This window comes from Sabethes cyaneus, chromosome 2, assembly GCF_943734655.1.
Source record: "Sabethes cyaneus chromosome 2, idSabCyanKW18_F2, whole genome shotgun sequence".
NCBI lineage: Eukaryota > Metazoa > Arthropoda > Insecta > Diptera > Culicidae > Sabethes > Sabethes cyaneus.
Window position 1 is genome coordinate 170,874,035 of NC_071354.1, and position 18,054 is coordinate 170,892,088.

Here is an 18,054-nt window from a genome sequence, read left to right on the forward strand (position 1 = left end):
TTACGTATTTCCCTCGGTAACTCCTACCTTTTGGTGTCTGGGGAATTCACTTCCGGCGGAGATGCTGACCGGGATCCGCTTGCGGTCAGGTCGGCGACTTTGGCACGGGGTTCGATGGCTAACTTCCGGCGTTCTGGCGGCGGGCACCCTCTACCTTTCTGGTTAAGCGCGATGGCGACGACCCGGCCTAACTGAGATGGCGTCGATGGCAGGGACGCTACAGATACTATAGATTATAGAGGCGCCGAGACACTCAAAATCCGCTACATTTTGAAACAAAACGGAGAGTACCTGCATAAATAAAGGTAACTCTCGGCAATTTGGGGTCTATAGTCTCTGTAAGGGATGCTCCTTCAGCTTCGGGACCTTTGCGGACGTGAGGACCAAAATGGTACAACTCAGGAGCAATTTGGGGTCACGTTAGATGAACGCAGGAAACTTGGGGTAAATACAGGAAACTCAAGGGTCTTAAGAGCGGGAGGGTTTTTAGCATCCGGTTCAAGGCTTATAGCGGTCATGGTCGCGAATGTGGTCAAAGAATTTCTAAATAGCCATAGCTTTTGTTTGCTTTACTATACACGCCTTTCCTTTCCTCCTTCAAACTCTTTGTATTTTTGTCTTTCACTCCTGTCTTCCTTCTTATTTGTGTATTTTAACAAAATCAAACTTCTGGTCTTTCGTCTTCCTGGTTTAATTTGTGCATTGCTATCAGTTTAGATTTTGACGGTTTGGCTTCAAACAAGGTAAATAAAGCTTGTAAATTACTCATAGAAAAAATTTGAGGTCGAACATTTTGTTCTAGACGTCCTTTTTCTTCAAAAGTAAAAAAGGGAATATTCGCACCATAATTTTTTACGGAATTTTTCGGAATTTTTGTTTTTGAAAGATGGTAACTTTTGAACGTAAGGTCAGAATGTTGTAATATTAATATCAAAATATCAGGAAATCTATTTTGAACATATTTTTCATATTGTTAATTCAAGATAAATCGTATGTGGCTCTGGAGCTCTAAAAGCGAAGGCCGTCTACAGACGGTTCTTCCCGTTACAGGGTAAAAGAGTAATAAAAAACCTAAAAAAATATATTTTCGCAAATTTTTTTACTTCATTTACTTATGGAAAAATTGGCAATTTTGTGCGGCCAAATACTAAATGGAATAGACCTTACTGGCACATGCTGAATGCGAGTTTCACTGAGGGTCACAACGTTCATTGTGATTAAAATATTGCGCATGCAATCTTTCAAAATGTGTTATCTCTCTTTTTGAAGATGCAAACCCCATAAAAATATTTCTATCCAAGTCTTTAGCATAAGATTTTGCATTTTTATTCACTCTATCCCTTTCTACTACATTCCATCAGTCGGAAAAGCGAAACGAGTTTTTCGTAAACAAAATTGCTATTTAATGAAATTTTGTAATTTTTTTAGTAAATATTTTGCCTTTTATTATCATTTTCACAAAGGGTAGCAGAAGCAAACGGGAAATAAAATGCAACTGGCCGAAAAACAACCAATTAATTAGAAAAAGTTACTGAAACTGTGACTGAGCTAATTATTCGTGACGAGCCGTCGCGACGGCGGTAAAGTGTTAGTATAGTAGGTAATGTCTGCCAAGTGGAATAGCGATCGTATCATAATTATACGTGAATTAATTGCTCTCAGCATCACCCCCAGACATAATCAAATCGTATCAAATTTAGCGAAACAAAATTGAAATAGAAGCTGCATTTATACTACAATTTATAACACTTTACCATGGCATTACGCGATCAACGATAAGCGATGATCAACGCAGCTCACAAGGTTGTCCAGATTTTGCTACGTCTTCTATCCCCAATAGCAAGAGAATTCGTAGGACAGTATTAAGCGAACCTTTTGGGGGCCCGTGCTACAACGGATCAAATCCGTAGTAGGGAGCACAACGTGTCACTTATCATATTTTCGCGGATTTCAGAGCAGCACACGATACAGTTGAGCGGGAATAACTGTGACAGTTTTATGCATTGAGTTATATGAACAAAAATTTTCGTAACACTGTCACGAACTGAATACAGATTTTTGCACCTAAACCATACCGCCTGCTTTCTTACATATTTTCTTCTTTTTACTCCTATCAAATCTCTCTCTCTCTCTCTCTCTCTCTCTCTCTCTCTCTCTCTCTCTCTCTCTATCCATCACGGTTGCAGACGTTTTGAAATATGGATATGAAAATATGGATGCATATTATAGTATAGTTATAGTATAGCGCTTACAATACTTTCTTTTAGGGGAATTGTGTTTTTGTGAAGAACAAAATTTGAATGGACCGGGGAAAATTATACGCAATTTATTTTTTTTTTTTTTACTAAAACGAGTCACATTTATTAAAAATAATTCACTACAATAAAAACAATTTATTCTAATGTTGCTCTAATACACTAAACCTATTCATTCAGCTTGACCTTTTCATGTTTATCAAGAAAATTAATTCGTAAATTGCCTACATTGAAATTAAAATCACGAGTATCTGGCGTTCTTATTGAGCTATACGCATGAATACAACACTATGTAGGTATTTCAGAAAAATTAAATAACAGAACAGTTTCAAAACTATAAATCATACAGAAAAATCCAAGCAGCAAATTTCCTTGTAACTTGAAATCTATTCAGCTGAACGGCCTATCTAGATATATCGGAATCACACCTTATCACTTACTGGTTGAACCTTTTTAGGTCGAGTCCATCCAGCTTTGAACGAGTCCTCTATTTCCTGCAAGGTTCGATTTTTTGTCTCCGGTAAGATCATATACAAAAGCAACGTTCCGATTAGGGAAATAACACCATAAACCATAAAAGTTCCATTCGTTCCGAAGGAAGCTAGCAGCGATGGTCCAGTTTTTATCACCACGAAAAAGCAAACAAAGTTAAACGAGGACGTCAACCCGGAACCGATCCCTCTGGTAGCGATGGGAAACATTTCTCCGCTCATACACCATGGCAGCGGGAATAATCCGATTCCAACAAAGATGATGTAGCTAATCAGGAATATGAGAGACATCCAGGAAAGGTTCTGATACAGCGGAATGCTGGTTTGAAAGTATAGGAAAATCGATAGACCAATCAGACTAATGGTGGTGCCTGAACCACTCAGTACGGCCAACGGACGACGCCCGAACGTTCTAAGCAATAAACAGGCAAGTAAAGAGGTTATTACCCTGACGAGATCGACTATCAGCATGGCGAGATATTCGTTAATATTACTTCCAATTGTAGTTTTCATCAGTGAGATCGAGTAAAACGCGACTATATTGACTCCGGAAAATTGCATCGTAAAAAAGAACACTAACAAAGTTACGAGAGGAATAATGAATTCTTTTTTCAAAACATTTTCTAAGCTTGACGGTTGCTGTTTCTGTAATTTTTTGAGTTCATTCGATTCTGTATCCTTGGTCAGCATATCATCCAATTCTTTAGTAGATTCGGCATCATATCCTCGAAGCCATCGAAACGCAATTTCTGCCTCGTGACGTTGTCCTTTCGATAATAACCAAGAAGGGCTCTCGGGACACAAAGCAACAAACACGTAGCTGACAGCCATGAAAAAGGAACAGAATAAAGCAGCCATTTTCCAATGAAAAAATGTTCCAAACAGGTGGGAAAGCAAAATTCCGGAAGATACAGCAAATGTCACACCAGCCAGTAATATTCCTCGATACTTCGGATTACTTGTTTCGGCTATGTACACGGATGCTGGAGGGCCTACTAGTCCACAACTAAATCCTGTTATGAAACGTCCTACCAAAATCATATCGTAAGTCTGCGCTACCGATAAAACACAGAATCCAATGGCGAACGATATATTCAATATCAAGTGAGTTACTTTTCGTCCGAATTTCTCCATAAGCAGTCCACCCAGTAAGCAACCGGCAGCCATCGGAAGTGGTGCCATGGAGGCAATCCACGACGATTGATCGTCGGTAATCTGTATACTACTTTCCGGTCTCTGCAACTGGGGCAATAGAATTGCCGAAAAGCCATTGGTCATGCCGGCTGCAGCACTCGAAATGATGGGTCCCGTTGCCGCTATTATCTATTGTTGGAAAAATAAAATTACAAAATTTGCTATATCCGGTAAAGGTGTTTAATGAGTTTTACCTGTCTCGAAAGCGGGGAAAACCTGGTCGAGGTGACATGACTCTCGATGAACGCTTTGTCCGGGATTACCTTTCTGATGACCATTTTGTGTTTCGTCTGAAATTGAATTAAACTTAGACTGTAGCAAAGGTGCATTCATAGTTTAGAAAGAAGAGCACTGTAAATAAACCACTTGAACACTGTGATTGTAACCCAGTTAGATAACGCGGAATGCGTATCATTCACTAACAAAGTGATTTAATTATTGTTAAAACATCTTCATATATTTCTTCGAAAAGAAAAGAAACACAGAGCGGGTGCATGAACTGATAACAGTAATAACGGAACCGCTTATCCTTTATTTGTCGCTTCTTTTCATGCCAAATGAATTTATGACAGTTCTTTGTTTCCAGTTAGTCTCAGTAAGTTGATTACACAACTGTTATCACTGTAAATAGACTGCAGTAAGAATCATAGAACTTTCCAGCGAGATAATGTGTTCGTAGCTTCTACACGCTTTGGATGTGGTAGAAAATGATAATTACAATTTATAAACTCAACTCTTAGAATATTTTTAATGGTGGCTCAAAATAATTAGTCCCTATGTGAAGTCTGTATTCATGTCTCAAAATGCAGAAAATTGGTGGTTGTTAAATTGATATCTAACATGGATTTTTAGTGCTTTGTACAATTTTGGTACAAGTGTTCATTCAAACAAGAGTTACCAAATGATAGCAGTCACATATGTTCTAGTGATTAATCGTTGCCATTTTAAAAGTTTGCGCGTAGTTTCTGGCGCTATTAATAGCCAGTATCACTCAGCAGCATGCTAATTAACAAAAAATATTTGCTAACTGGCTTAAAAAGTTTATACAGAAAGTGAAGTATGTGTCATTATGAATAGTAAATATTTTAATTTGTCGTTCTCAATTTGATTGCTTGAACGAAAGCTCATTTTGAAAAAAATATCTTTGTTATCGTTATTGTTATCGTTTGAGAAGTGATCCAAACGGGGTTGTCCTGGGGGTTTTAACCTTTTATGGGCCAGGCTGCACAGTGAAATATGTGATCGCATGAGATTATGCCAATACGCAAGATTTTTTAGCATATGGTGTCTTTGACAATATTTTTTGGTGGGGTTAATCCCGGCGTAGTGGTTAGCATTCACGCCTCTCATGCCGAGGACCCGGGTTCAAATCCCAACCTCGCAGAAGTCACGAATGACCTAAGCTGTTAAAGTGACTATAATCAAACAAACAAAAAAAATATTTTCTGATATAAAAAGCCTTCATTTGAAGGTGATGTGATTAATCCCCTTACAAGTGAAATACGAAATTTATTTTCTCACATATTCAAGAGACAGGTTTGATATGTTCAGCAAAGATATAATAATGCCAATACAAACAACTTTGTTAAATACATCATAGCTGTATCTCTTCATAGAAATTAGTTATGAAGCGTTATTTGTGGATAAACCCTTAAAACAGTTTTTTGTCCCTAGCTAATTCCGGTCAATTTTTGCGTGTTCATAGTGTTCTAGAAAGTCATTTGTCTTACTAAAATCCACGGTTAAGAGGAACACCGTTATACGTTATTTTCTCAATTTTTCGGGATATTCAGTTTTTACAGTGAAAAAGTATCTAAACCGCAGTTCTAAGAGTGTACGATGATCTAGGAGCCATTGTTGATAAGAAAGGTGCTGATGGACTGTTGATGCTCGATTTTTTGAAGGCCTTCGATACCATTCCGCATAGCAAACTACTAGCCAAGCTATATACGCAATTCAACTTCTCTTCTGTTGCCATGAGTCATATAGAATCGTACCTGTGTGAAAGAAGACAGACTGTGTTTTGTGGTGGTTGCTGCTCCGGCTCCCGTAGTGTGAAAATACCATCTGGAGTACCTCAAGGCTCAGTACTCGGCCCTCTTTTATTCTGCTGTCATATCAATGATCTACCGACTGTGTTGAAGCACTGCTCAATTCAAATTTACGCCGCTGATGTACAACTCTACGTCGGGTGACGGGGACTCTGTGCATATGAGTTAGTAAGAATGATGAATGCTGATCTCGAACGTGTTGCGGATTGGTCACGACGGGATAAAATCTTTGTGAATCCTGCTAAGAGCAAAGCACTGTTCATCACAAGCAAACGTCGCAGAGCTGGAAGCATCGTTTCACCAGTGCCTGAACTATTTCTCGAAGGTCAGAGTATCCAATGGTCAGAGAGCGCCAGCTAGTGTAATAAATTATTATAATGATGTATCTTTTATTAGAACCATAAGTAGCAATTTTTAAAAAGATATTAATCTTACGCTACTGGACAATAAACAAGTAAACAAGTATAAAAATAGTACTTCTTTGAGCTCAAATATTTCTCAAGGTGGTAATTGGTGGCAGATCAAACAACTCACACATAAAAGTACAACAAAAAACCTGTAAAAGCAAGGATCAGTTGTCTGTACCTGATTGTAACCTCAAAAGTTACAGTTACAGTAATGTTCCGATTTTGTTAGCTCCCGATTTTGTCTATCCCCGATTTTGTCTACCCCCGGTTTTATCAGCTTTCAGTGGTTGGAGAATTCGCGAAAAAGTGATCATTTGAATCGATGAACATCCCTCATGAACATACACTATTCGCCTGCCTCGCCGATAATGCACGCATCAGCTTTGAATTTTATCACGAACAGAACCTCAATGTGAACATCAGAATTATTTCAAAAATTGAATATTGAACATTGAGTGTGTTCGATTTTTCGGCTATAGAATGCCCGGGGACGTCGGAAAGTATTCAAAATAATATTACCACGAAAAGGGAATAGTTTAAAGTAGTGTTAGTGGCTTTACAAGCAGCAGAAAGCGTCGATTCGCACTTTTGCGTTGCTCACGATATTCGTATATTCAGCGATGCTACGAAGCGTGAGTGTATGTTGCTCATTGTTATAGGCGAATTGAACCACTCGCGTAGCTGTTTTATCATGATAAAAACCGTTTGCCGATGCTCGGCGTATCTATTCATTTTGCGAGTTTTCCAACCTCTGGTCAGCTTTTTATCCCGATTTTGACAGCCTATAAATTTTGCTTAACTTTTGTGCTTTTAAACATGATTTATAATACTTTTTAGCCTGCTTAAAACTATTCTGATTCTCTGGGGAGAGTTTTTGAATAAAATGATGCCTTCTTGCGAGCTATTCGGGGCCAAAATTAGGGTGTTATTATAGGAAAAGTTCTATAGTTCCTAAACAATCAAAGATAGAGCTATACCATATTCAGCAATATTTTTTATTGCACTTTTAGGGGGATTAATCAAAATTTGAATTCCGTTCAACGATAGAACTTTTAATTTTAAGAAACTCTTCCAAAGGTTCCATAAACTTAAAACCAAGTTTTCCCGCTCAAAGCTAATGTGCACCAAAAACGGTTCTGGACCTGTGTGCTGGGCACGGTTCATTGAGCTTTCGGTTGACCAATTGTTAATATTTAAAATTTTACAGAAGTCTTCGATATTGCAAGGTCTTAAGTCTTGAATTTTGAAAAAATATTCGAAATTTTTTTCCCGATTTTTCAGTTTCCCCATTTTGTCAGTCCAAAATTCAACATGGGGCTGACAAAATCGGAACATTACTGTATTTTAAAAAGTGATTTTTAAATGTTTTTACCTTTGTTATACTATAACAAAGGTTTAAAAATTGGTCGAAAAACACGAACTTGATCCGAGGCCCGGAGGGCCGAGTCACATATACCAACCGATAAGGTTCGACGAATTGAGCAATGTGTGTGTGTGTGTGTGTGTGTGTGTGTGTGTGTGTGTGTGTGTGTGTGTGTGTGTGTGTGTGTGTGTGTGTGTGTGTGTGTGTGTGTGTGTGTGTGTGTGTGTGTGTGTGTGTGTGTGTGTGTGTGTGTGTGTGTGTGTGTGTGTGTGTGTGTGTGTGTGTGTGTGTGTGTGTGTGTGTGTGTGTGTGTGTGTGTGTGGGTGTGTGGGTGTGTGGGTGTGTGGGTGTGTGGGTGTGTGGGTGTGTGGGTGTGTGGGTGTGTGTGTGTGTGTGTGTGTGTGTGTGTGTGTGTGTGTGTGTGTGTGTGTGTGTGTGTGTGTGTGTGTGTGTGTGTGACGCTTGACTTTAGTCGTCTGTTTCTCAGAGAAGGCTGAACCGATTCGTTTGCTATTACGCTTATTTGAAAGGTGTTATCACCTTGTAGATCACTATCGAATGGTTTTGCGGTTCGACATTTTGTTTAAAAGTTATAAGCAAAAATGTAAAAACTACTTGACATGATTTTCTCCGGAACCACTCAACCGATTTCAACCATTCTAGTATCAAATAAAGGCTCTTGCAACTGCAAATTTTTGGGGAGAGTTTTATCGCAAACAATCAAGCGGTTCAAAAGTTATGCTTAAAAATGTGCTTTTTCAAGGTGTCAATTAGTCGAACGTTTCTCAGAGATGGCCAAACCGATTTATGCGCTATTAGTCTCATTTGGTAGGTAATATAGCCTCATAGATCACTATTGATTTGTTTTTTGATTGGATGTTTAATTTGAAAGTTATGAGCAGTCGTGTACAGCATAATAAAAGTTACAATTATTTATAACGATTTTAACCAGATAATTAATCAAATTTCAATTATTTTAGTATCAAACAGGAGGCCTTAACGCTGTGAACATATCGGCTAAATCTTATTAGAATTGGCCTTACCAGTCAAAAGTTATTTGAAAAACATTGATGAAATTATTTAAGCAAACTTTACTGATATGAACCAAATAGAAAAAAACGCGATCATGTGCTCTAGCGTAAAAATGCTTAATTTTCCAGGTGGTGTGTCTTTGGAAAAGTCTCTTTAAAAATCTGACGCATCTTTTTACACTATCACCGTAAATCCGTACACCGTAAATCTACCTATTAGAGTGATACAAATTTTTGTTTTTTTTAATGCGTCCAAAAAAGTACTGTGTCTCCACAAAAGTTATAGAACACAGTAAAATAAGCAACTTTGCTGTACATAGTAACTATCTATCTCTTACTGGTTGCGAAGTGTAACGCTTTTTTTAAAAATGCAGCGAAAATTAAAAAGTTGAGATATCAAAAAGCGGTTACTTCACAATTTAGATAAGTAATTTTTACACGCCAAAAAAAATTCATCCAAATCGATCCTCTAAGATACTGCGATACACGCACAGTCGCTGAAAACATATGGTTTCGAGGAGAGCGCGTTTAAACTATTGTACAGCACTGCACTTCCCTTCAAGTGATCCAACATTTTTACTGTAAATTCTCAACGAGACCACGTAACGAAAAATTCTATCGGCTCAACATTTCTAAAGATAAAAGCCTTCTGAAAATGCAAAATAAACAAGTTTTTCGACATTCCAGTGAGGGTCCCCCTTAAATATCAATCCTGCCCAAGAACTTTACACACGATTTTTTGATTGCTTTCAAGTATTCTACAAATCTGTCAGTATATTACATATGCATGCATATGTGTTGATGATAACTACCATTACTGCCTATAAATGCATAATAGTCCCATGTGATTTTCACCACTTTTGAGATGAGCCTGGGAATCATCTTTAAATTGTTCATGCTTTCAATATTTCAAACAGTAATGTGATGTTTGTTTCCAAAATTTTGAAAAAAAATGAAACTATGTCAGTTACATGTACAAATAAACGCATACCAGTCTCAGTAGTGAAAATATAGCAATAAACATCTGCTTTTAGAAAATGCCTGGACCGATTTGACTGAATAACTAACAAATGCAGAGTTTTGTGGCCTAGAAGAATTCTATTGAACAGAATTTGGATCAGATGTACGGTTCCGAAGATACTCCGGAACAACACGTCCGGGAATGTTCCGGATCGGGGATCAGTTTCTGAATTCAGCTAAAGTACAACATACGACAGGGATGCCACATATAATTCTGTGTTTTTTGTTGGAAAAATCTGACAATCTGTACGGCGAGGAAAAATATCTGTGCAAAAATCTGTCCAATGCAAAACAATGAGAGTGAAAGAGATAGAGAGTCATTTTGCTGACTATTTCCGTCTCTTTCACTCTCATGTAAAAGCTCAAAAATCTGTTTATTCTGTGTAATTTGGCGAAAATCTGTATTCTTTGCATACAGATTCTGTACAGGCGATGTCTTTCAAATATCTGTTAAACACAGAATAATCTGTGCATGTGGCAACCCTGCATACGACATCTTTAAGTACTCAAAATTGCAAAAGTAGCTCATTTGTCGACATATAAAGTGTCCAGGGTTACATTGGCGACAGCTGGACACATTCTAGGAACGTTCCGAATACATCCAGGAAAACGGACAGTTGCTCACATAAACCAAACCCCAGAATGTCACCCCGCTATTAACTCAAAATAACAAATTATACAATTAAAAGGAAGACATTTTTTGATTGCTTTGGATATTATACAAATTTATCAGTATATTACATAGACATGCATATGTATTGATGATAACTATCATAGTGTTATCAAAAAGTTGAGTTCCGAAGGCGTGTCGAATTCTAACTCAAATGACAAATGAGATGGAATAACAAAGGTTCCTTTCACCAATAGGTGGATTAAATCGGGTTTTTACAAACAAATCATAATATTTCGACAACCGTAAGAGATAGATAGTTACTATAGTCACCAAAGTTACTTATTTTAGTATGTTCACAGCTTTTGTAAAGACATCGTATTTTTGGTACGCATTTAAAACTATGTTTTTTAATCACCCTAATGTGTAAAAACATTACCACCCTAATAATGCAAAAGAAAGAACATAATTCGCTAGTAAACTTGGCATACTTTGAGAAAGTTTTTTTTTTCGATTATGTCAGTTTTCCAATTACACCTGTGTGCAAAATAATAGCAGTGGTGAGTTTTGCATTAAAGTTCATAAAAAATTGCAATGTGGGAATTTATGTATTTGATAATTATTTGTTATTTAATTATGTTTTAGTCCACAATTCCTTTCAGCAACGTTTAGACGACCCATTTTGGCTGATTATACGTACATACTAAAAATGAACATACTTTTGTTAAATGTGAATAGATAATATTTATACCTTAAATGGTTTGTTTCAACGGTTATTTTATAATTCTTTTGAAAATTCTAATGAAATTGTGAGCCCTGCTATTATTTTAGCTCAACACAGGAAAAATAGGTAAACAAACAAAATGATCCATATGCTCAATGAAGGCAGTACGACAGTCGAGTACATTTAGTTAGAGATCGTATGCTACTAGCATACAACGTCATATAGGTAGCATTCGTGTACATGATAAAGTAGAAAAAATATAAACGATTTTTTAAAAATATGAGATTTTCACTGCTATTATTTTGCACACAGGTTTATGTCAGCCTAAAATTCACGGAGGAGCTATTATGATCGGAACAATACTGTAGAAGTGTAGAACCTAATCAGAATTGAAGTCTCGCACGACAACTTAGGTGACGGTATTTGGGCATTGCTCTAACGCATTTGTGCATTAAGGTGAAACGGTACTGAATCCCAGCATGGCCGGATCGATGGCACCCATATCCTCACATAGACGCCATTTCGGCCATGTTGGGATTCAGTAGGGTATTGTCGTTATCGTCGGGCCACTGTTATGGTCGGGTCAACACGGTTTTACAGTTTTAGTAACTCATGATATCTATGATACAACCATTGTAAAACTTCTTACTGTGATAGCTAACTTTTTACAATATTGTGAGTTTCAATCGTGTATTCAAAACACCCGTACTGAATTCAGTGACTAAATCTTACAAAAAAAGTTTTCCAGCGCAATGAACTTTTCTTCAAGAAATGATTCATGAAATGTAATTATCGAGATAAATTTTGAAAATGTGCTGCACACGATGACTATAGAAAAATGCCATCCAGTAAGGTGTTTGGGAAGGCTGAGGTGAAATACTAGAAAAGCGCTACATATTTGTAAAGGTCAAGCCACTTGAGTAGTCACGGTTGGGCCACCATAATTTTAAGCGCAGAAGCGCAATAATCACTAGAGAATGTCAGTCACGAAAAATGTGAAGAAATAAAGCAAAATTAATACGATGAAAACTTAGATTTTTGTTGCTTTTTTTTTATTCTAGTTGTACACTTCGGAAAAGGCGATTGTAGCAATATTGATTTTACAAGATCGCCAAAATTTCGCAAAAATGCAATTAAAAATAGGGTATTTGTACCTATATGAGCCGTTATTTACGGAATTCATTCTTTTCATGTCTCTATATAGAATTTCAATACGTATGTGATTTCAATACAACCTGTACAACAGGCCCGACTATGACAACGTTTTTTGTCTTCACGTAAATGCCTATAACTTTTTTATTTTTCAAGCAATCAGTTTGATTGAAGGTCGATTTCAAGTCCAATTTTAAGTATAATTTGAAGTTTAGTTCTTAGTTCAATTTCAGTTAAGCATAATATAAGTCCAATACCAAGTCCATTTGCAAGTTCAATGTTAAATAAAATGTATTTAATTTCATGTGCAATTTCAGCTTTGATATTAATACTAATTAAAAGCGCGATTTCAAGCATTGCAAGGCCCATTTAAGTCCAATTTTATGTGCCATTTAACGACCTATTGCGTGGTTAATTTCAATTAGTATTGAAAGTGTAAATTAAAGTCCAATTTAGATTTCAATTCAAACTCGAATTTCCAATTTCTGATTCACATGATTTACATCACATGATCACATGACTCTGAGTAGTTGGAAGAAAAATTGCATCCAAAACACTAATAGGTGCGAGACTAAATAGGAATCGTTGAACTATAAATTCTATTAAATTGATAAAATGATAATCAATAGTCCTACGTCAACTTCTTGTACACCTATCCCACGTGGAACCATACCTTTAGCTTTTTTAGCTCTACAATTTCACACCAAGATCGGGAACCGGCATTGTAATATTATTGTCTGTGGATTTTCTCCAGTTGACATCCCTTCCACCACGACGCGTCGGCTCACTTATTAGGCCAGCATCATCCCTCGAGGCCAACTGGGAGGCCTCTCCATGGTGGCATTCCATTTAAAACCAGTCATTTTATGCACTCGGTAGAGGGTATCCTGCTTCATCCGTCTTCGAAGGTCAACGCATCTAACTCCTTAGGTGACGGTAGAGCCCCATCGCGTCTCGGCAGCGTTGTTCTCGGCAGCTAACAAGTTGTCAATGTCCTATTGAATGTTTAGCCATACCATCGATAGCTCTGAGCGCAGAAGTAATAATCGGAGTCAATGTCCGCAACCAGCAGGGAGCACATGTTGGTGTCGTCCGAGAAAAACCGGCCCGGAATGAGAACTTAGACAAATGGATTCGTTGTTCGTTGATCAAGTGAACTCCAGCTCCAGGTGGCCTTGTGGATTACGGAGAAAGAAAGTGCTTTTGATCATCAAGCTTCGGAGAGCTGCGAAATTGATGCATAAAGCAGACAACAGCAGCTGTCGTTCGTGTTGGTGTGCATGCTATAAGGCTTCTGCCACCGTTCTATACGTAGTTTCTCTATCGAGCTTAATCCCCGGTGCTGGTCATGATGTCGCATAGCGAACAGCTATCACACCTCCAGTTGCGCGTACCACGCGTCCTTCTCTTCATCGTGTCTACCTTCATGCTGGCATTAACGACTTCTTATCCTCAACAGATCATCCTCTCACTGACCGTCTTCCGATCCACCACTCGAGCCTACTTCTGCGCTATTCTCATAGCCCATTCATGGTTCTACTGCTCCGGAAAAAGTGAGCTTTGTCGCCCCGGATCCTCCACACTTTCTCGCTATTACTTTAGATCTTCTGCAGTGACCTGATGCCAATCTTTCGTTGTTTTAGCTGCTCGAACAGCGCCCCGTTCCAGATTCCCTATGTTACGTTGCCCGGGGTCCATGAATGCTTCGAGTCAATTTTTTTTGATTTTTCGATTGCCCGATTAGTACCAAAAGAAGCTAAGGATAGGAATTTCAAGATAGCATGCTAACAACAGCTGTTGGGTCTATACTATACTTACAGGTTCGCGAGGCACCGATTATCTTTTACCAAAAAAATGCAGACTACTTATGCGTATCGCGCAATAGAGTTTCACACAATTTTCCCCATCACGGAAAAATGATCGATGTTTTTTATTTAAATTGGTGAAACGTTGCTAACAATTACGACTTTAAATATTTCCTCCACGATGTCCGTTTCACCCAGTTAGCTTATGTGAAACACGATAACCGAGTTATGTGATAAAGATTGATGCAATACAAAATTACAGTTTCATCAGCTCCATTTGCATCCAGCTCATAAACCTCAAGTAATATATTCCATTGAAGACAGATGATGCTACCGCGTATCGCTGCTATTTTTATGATTTTAGGACGAATTTGATAATAAATCGATACATCCGTTGTTAAACTGATTAAAAAAACACTAACCGCAAAACAACGTTGCTCTTTGAGTTATGCTTACCAAAACTAGTCGAAACACACACGCTCTGAAATTGTGCCACCAGTCAGTCTAGGTCACCGGATAGTCTTCAACCCTCAAACGCAGTCGCAAATCCGCTAATCCGTCTGCTCCCAAACAAGCAACACGCTTATCGCAATGCGGACATATGATAAATATATTCCACAGTGCCTCACCCAAGCGCGCTTCTTCCGCGAGGTTGAGCAGCCAAACGGTAGTGGCGTAACAAGCCTGATTCTGCACGTCAGCAACAACAACAGTACGATGGAGGTCTGTTGCAACCGGCGTAAAACAAGGTCGTCCCTTGCACACCGATTCTTCACCACCTCCTTGACTATCTATTATTCTCGACTCGTAGGGAACGCTTCCAATATGTGTTGTTATCACTTAATTGATGCATCACTTTCACTGGAAACGATAATTGTTTTTTCGTTCGTTTGCAACCGTTTATACCGCAGCAAAATGTTAAATAACGACAGAAAAAACACGATCACACTTCTGAGGTGCCTACTGACGGCACCCAAAATATGCAAAAGAGTACACGCGAGTCACTGTGATCGATGAACGTCTTGAAGTCCGCCAGCCAGCCGCGTGTCGGTACTGATCGTGAAAGAAACACGTGCAAATCCGCTAGGACCGATCGAGTGCGCTTTCCGTGAGGCACTGAAGAATGGACGATGCGTTAAACGCATACTAGCCTAACGACTCGCCATCGCATTGCCGCGAGCAGCACCGCGTTGAGCACTTTCTCCCACCGATGGAAAATTTTCTTCGGGGTGTTCATAAATGCATGCGTTCAGCACGTGCCAAATGCTTTATCAAACCAATTTAATGACCTCTTTAAAAATATATTAAGAATTATGTTAAAAGACCTTTAATTATACTGTAAGTTACTTCTTGACGTAAAGTTTTGTAAACAATAATATGAGACGTCCCTCGATCGATCACTGCTTTAGTGGAGTCCTCTCCAATACAATCGATCATGCATTTCTCTCTGCTCAGCATTAAGCAACACAGCATCAAGACGCCGCGTACGCCGACAATTGTTCACCTTGATCGTTACTCAATACGGAGGGTGTTCCCATGAATCGTCATAGATCATCTATCACTGCTACTTCGGCCTGAGGACAATAATTGCAGCACATTTTGGCCAGCTTCGTGCCCGCTGCAGCAGGTAAATGACGTTTTGAGGTCACTAAGGCTCACTTCACTGAGATTGACCTCGCAGCGCACTCGTTGCAGTGGACTCGAACAAGGTTCAAGTGAATAGTGTCAGTCCTTTGAAAGAGGTTAAATATAGTAAATATTTAGTTCAACAAACAAACGACTGTTGGTTGAGGCTTGTTCAGTTTAGCTTATTTATGATTTCGAACGATAATATTAAACGTTTCATAAGTGCTAATTATGATTGCGGTCATAATCAGATTTTTCATACCATGTAGTCCAAAGGAGTTCTTGGACTTTCATTGCAAAAGCAACAATTCATTTAATATGATTTTTATCTCTATCTTTTTTTCTGCTTATCATCCTATTTATCATCCTATTTAAAAACAGTTGGATTAAAAATACAGTTTTTGGCGACATACATTGAGTTATTTTATACAGTCAGTTTCCATATAATAATGCAACATTTGAACATCATTTTTCTAAATTTTTATTACAAAATAGGTATTGAAATGTTCCATGCTTTTTTCGCTAACTGGCTGTACATAAGTCCTCTACCGAGAAACCCAGTTCTTAAAAATCGACAATAAATTTATCATTAAAAATGAGTCATCGAAATCGAAAACTTACCTATCGTGAACATTAACTAGTACTTTCTATTTGCAACCTACGGCGAAATATCTAATAAATCGTAGTACATTGGTTGTCATAATTTGAATTTACTGCATATTGACTTTCATGCAATTATTTTTTTTTTCATTCGTTCGAAGAGATTTCAAGTTGCTTTACCACATACCGAGAATAAGTGCGTCAGCCCCGATAATTGCAAGCATGTTTCGTTAAAAGGACAGCTAGACTATTGATAGGAAAAACCGCTTCAACTATCAACTATAGTTCCAATGTTGCTACATTGCGCGTGATTCAATCAAGCTTGCATACAAGCTACACAGGCGCTACCTAGTGGAGAATAGCAGTTTGTGGTTGCTTATAAGGTTGGTGCGAAAACTATCAGATTTAGTAAGAGGAAATCGATTTATTCATTAGGGGTATTCGCTATGATGGCACCGCACGATCTCTTTTCCAATTACAGTACTGCCCGTAGCTAAATGCGTGAAAATTATTTCCGCCATATTTCTGTCTTTTGCACTCTGTATCAAATCACTATTCTGATTCACGCAAACTCGAAACTAATATAGATGTCTCCACTGCGGCGCCGTTCATAGCGAATTCACATAGCGCTTGCTGTGTTGCGTAAATGGTGTATTTACACCCTTAAATGATTGTACCAGTAAATAGGTCGGATTTAGTTACAGCTAGGTTGAAACTACTCAAAATGCCCTTAAAGTGTACAAACTCAGATTTTGAGTAGTTTTTCTACCAAAAAATTGGTAGTAGGAACTTAAAAGTGCGTTTTTTGTCATAGAAAATAATTCAATCACAGACTAACAGACGTAACACTGAAGCCTCATTCCATCGCCAATAAAAACGATCATTTCAAATTTTCACTTAAGCCAAGACTCAAACAACAGTGGCTGCGTGAGGACGCCACTCGTGTACACTGGCGCTGTTGTCAGATAATATACAAATAAATTTAGAGCACTACTAAATTTACAGCGACCCGATCTGCGTAGCGCGAGGACTACACCAGGGGATGCTAGTGTTTTTCCAAGTTTTAGGGGTATCGTTGAAATGATGTTTTGCTAGAAAATGTGTTCGAAGTGTTACGTCTGTTAGTCTGTGATTCAATTATCTGTAGCAAGTAGCCAAATTGGTTGAAATTTTTACCCAAAGTTTGAGTTTGTACACTTTAAGGGCATTTTGAGTAGTTTCAACCTAGCTTTAACTAAATCCGAGCTATTTACAGGTAGAATCTTTTAAGAATGTAGAAATACTCAGAGGTGACAAATACGCGGAAGCATATCTTGGGAGCCAATCAAGCAGCCAGAATTGACAAACGGGAACCAATCGAACACGCATACTGTTTGCTTAAATGCTTGATTAACAAGTATTGAAACAGTTATGAGATCTACTTATGCTATTGTCACCAGGGTTGCCACATGCACAGATTATTCTGTGTTTGACAGATATTTGAAACAAATCGCCTGTACAGAATATGTATGCATAGAATACAGATTTTCGCCAATTACACAGGTTAAACAGATTTTTGAGCTTTTCAATGAGAGTGAAAGAAACGGAAATAGTCAGCAAAATAACTTTCCGACTCTTTCACTCTCATTGTTTTGCATTGGACAGATTTTTGCACGGATATTTTTATTCGCTGATACAGATGGTCAGATTTTTCCAACAAAAAACACAGAATTAAATGTGGCATCC

At 38.2% G+C, this 18,054-nt stretch overlaps 1 protein-coding gene across 3 annotated transcripts; it reads right to left on the reverse strand.

Moving 5' to 3' along the window:
- Positions 1 to 2,355: 2,355 nt before the first annotated feature.
- LOC128734112 (facilitated trehalose transporter Tret1-2 homolog) lies at positions 2,356 to 15,203 on the reverse strand. 3 transcript variants are annotated; one of them, XM_053828131.1, is made up of 4 exons: positions 14,560 to 15,203; positions 5,938 to 6,347; positions 4,135 to 4,230; positions 2,356 to 4,069 (listed from the first exon to the last, which is right to left on the reverse strand). In XM_053828131.1, exons 3-4 carry the CDS (start codon positions 4,216 to 4,218, stop codon positions 2,678 to 2,680), a joined length of 1,476 nt encoding a protein of 491 aa, XP_053684106.1. In that variant the 5' UTR covers positions 4,219 to 4,230; positions 5,938 to 6,347; positions 14,560 to 15,203; the 3' UTR covers positions 2,356 to 2,677. The 3 variants fall into 3 exon arrangements, with proteins under 3 accessions (XP_053684106.1, XP_053684105.1, XP_053684104.1); XM_053828130.1 differs by lacking the exon at positions 5,938 to 6,347 and having other exon boundaries at positions 14,560 to 15,202; XM_053828129.1 differs by lacking the exons at positions 5,938 to 6,347; positions 14,560 to 15,203 and having other exon boundaries at positions 4,135 to 4,842.
- Positions 15,204 to 18,054: the final 2,851 nt, after the last annotated feature.

Excerpts from the sequence above, each read along its gene's own strand:
- LOC128734112 (XM_053828129.1), bottom strand. The coding sequence starts at position 4,269 with ATGCACCTTTGCTACAGTCTAAGTTTAATTCAATTTCAGACGAAACAC. Across the intron at positions 4,070-4,134 it reads TTTCCCCGCTTTCGAGACAG|ATAATAGCGGCAACGGGACC; the intron begins GTAAAACTCATT and ends TTCCAACAATAG.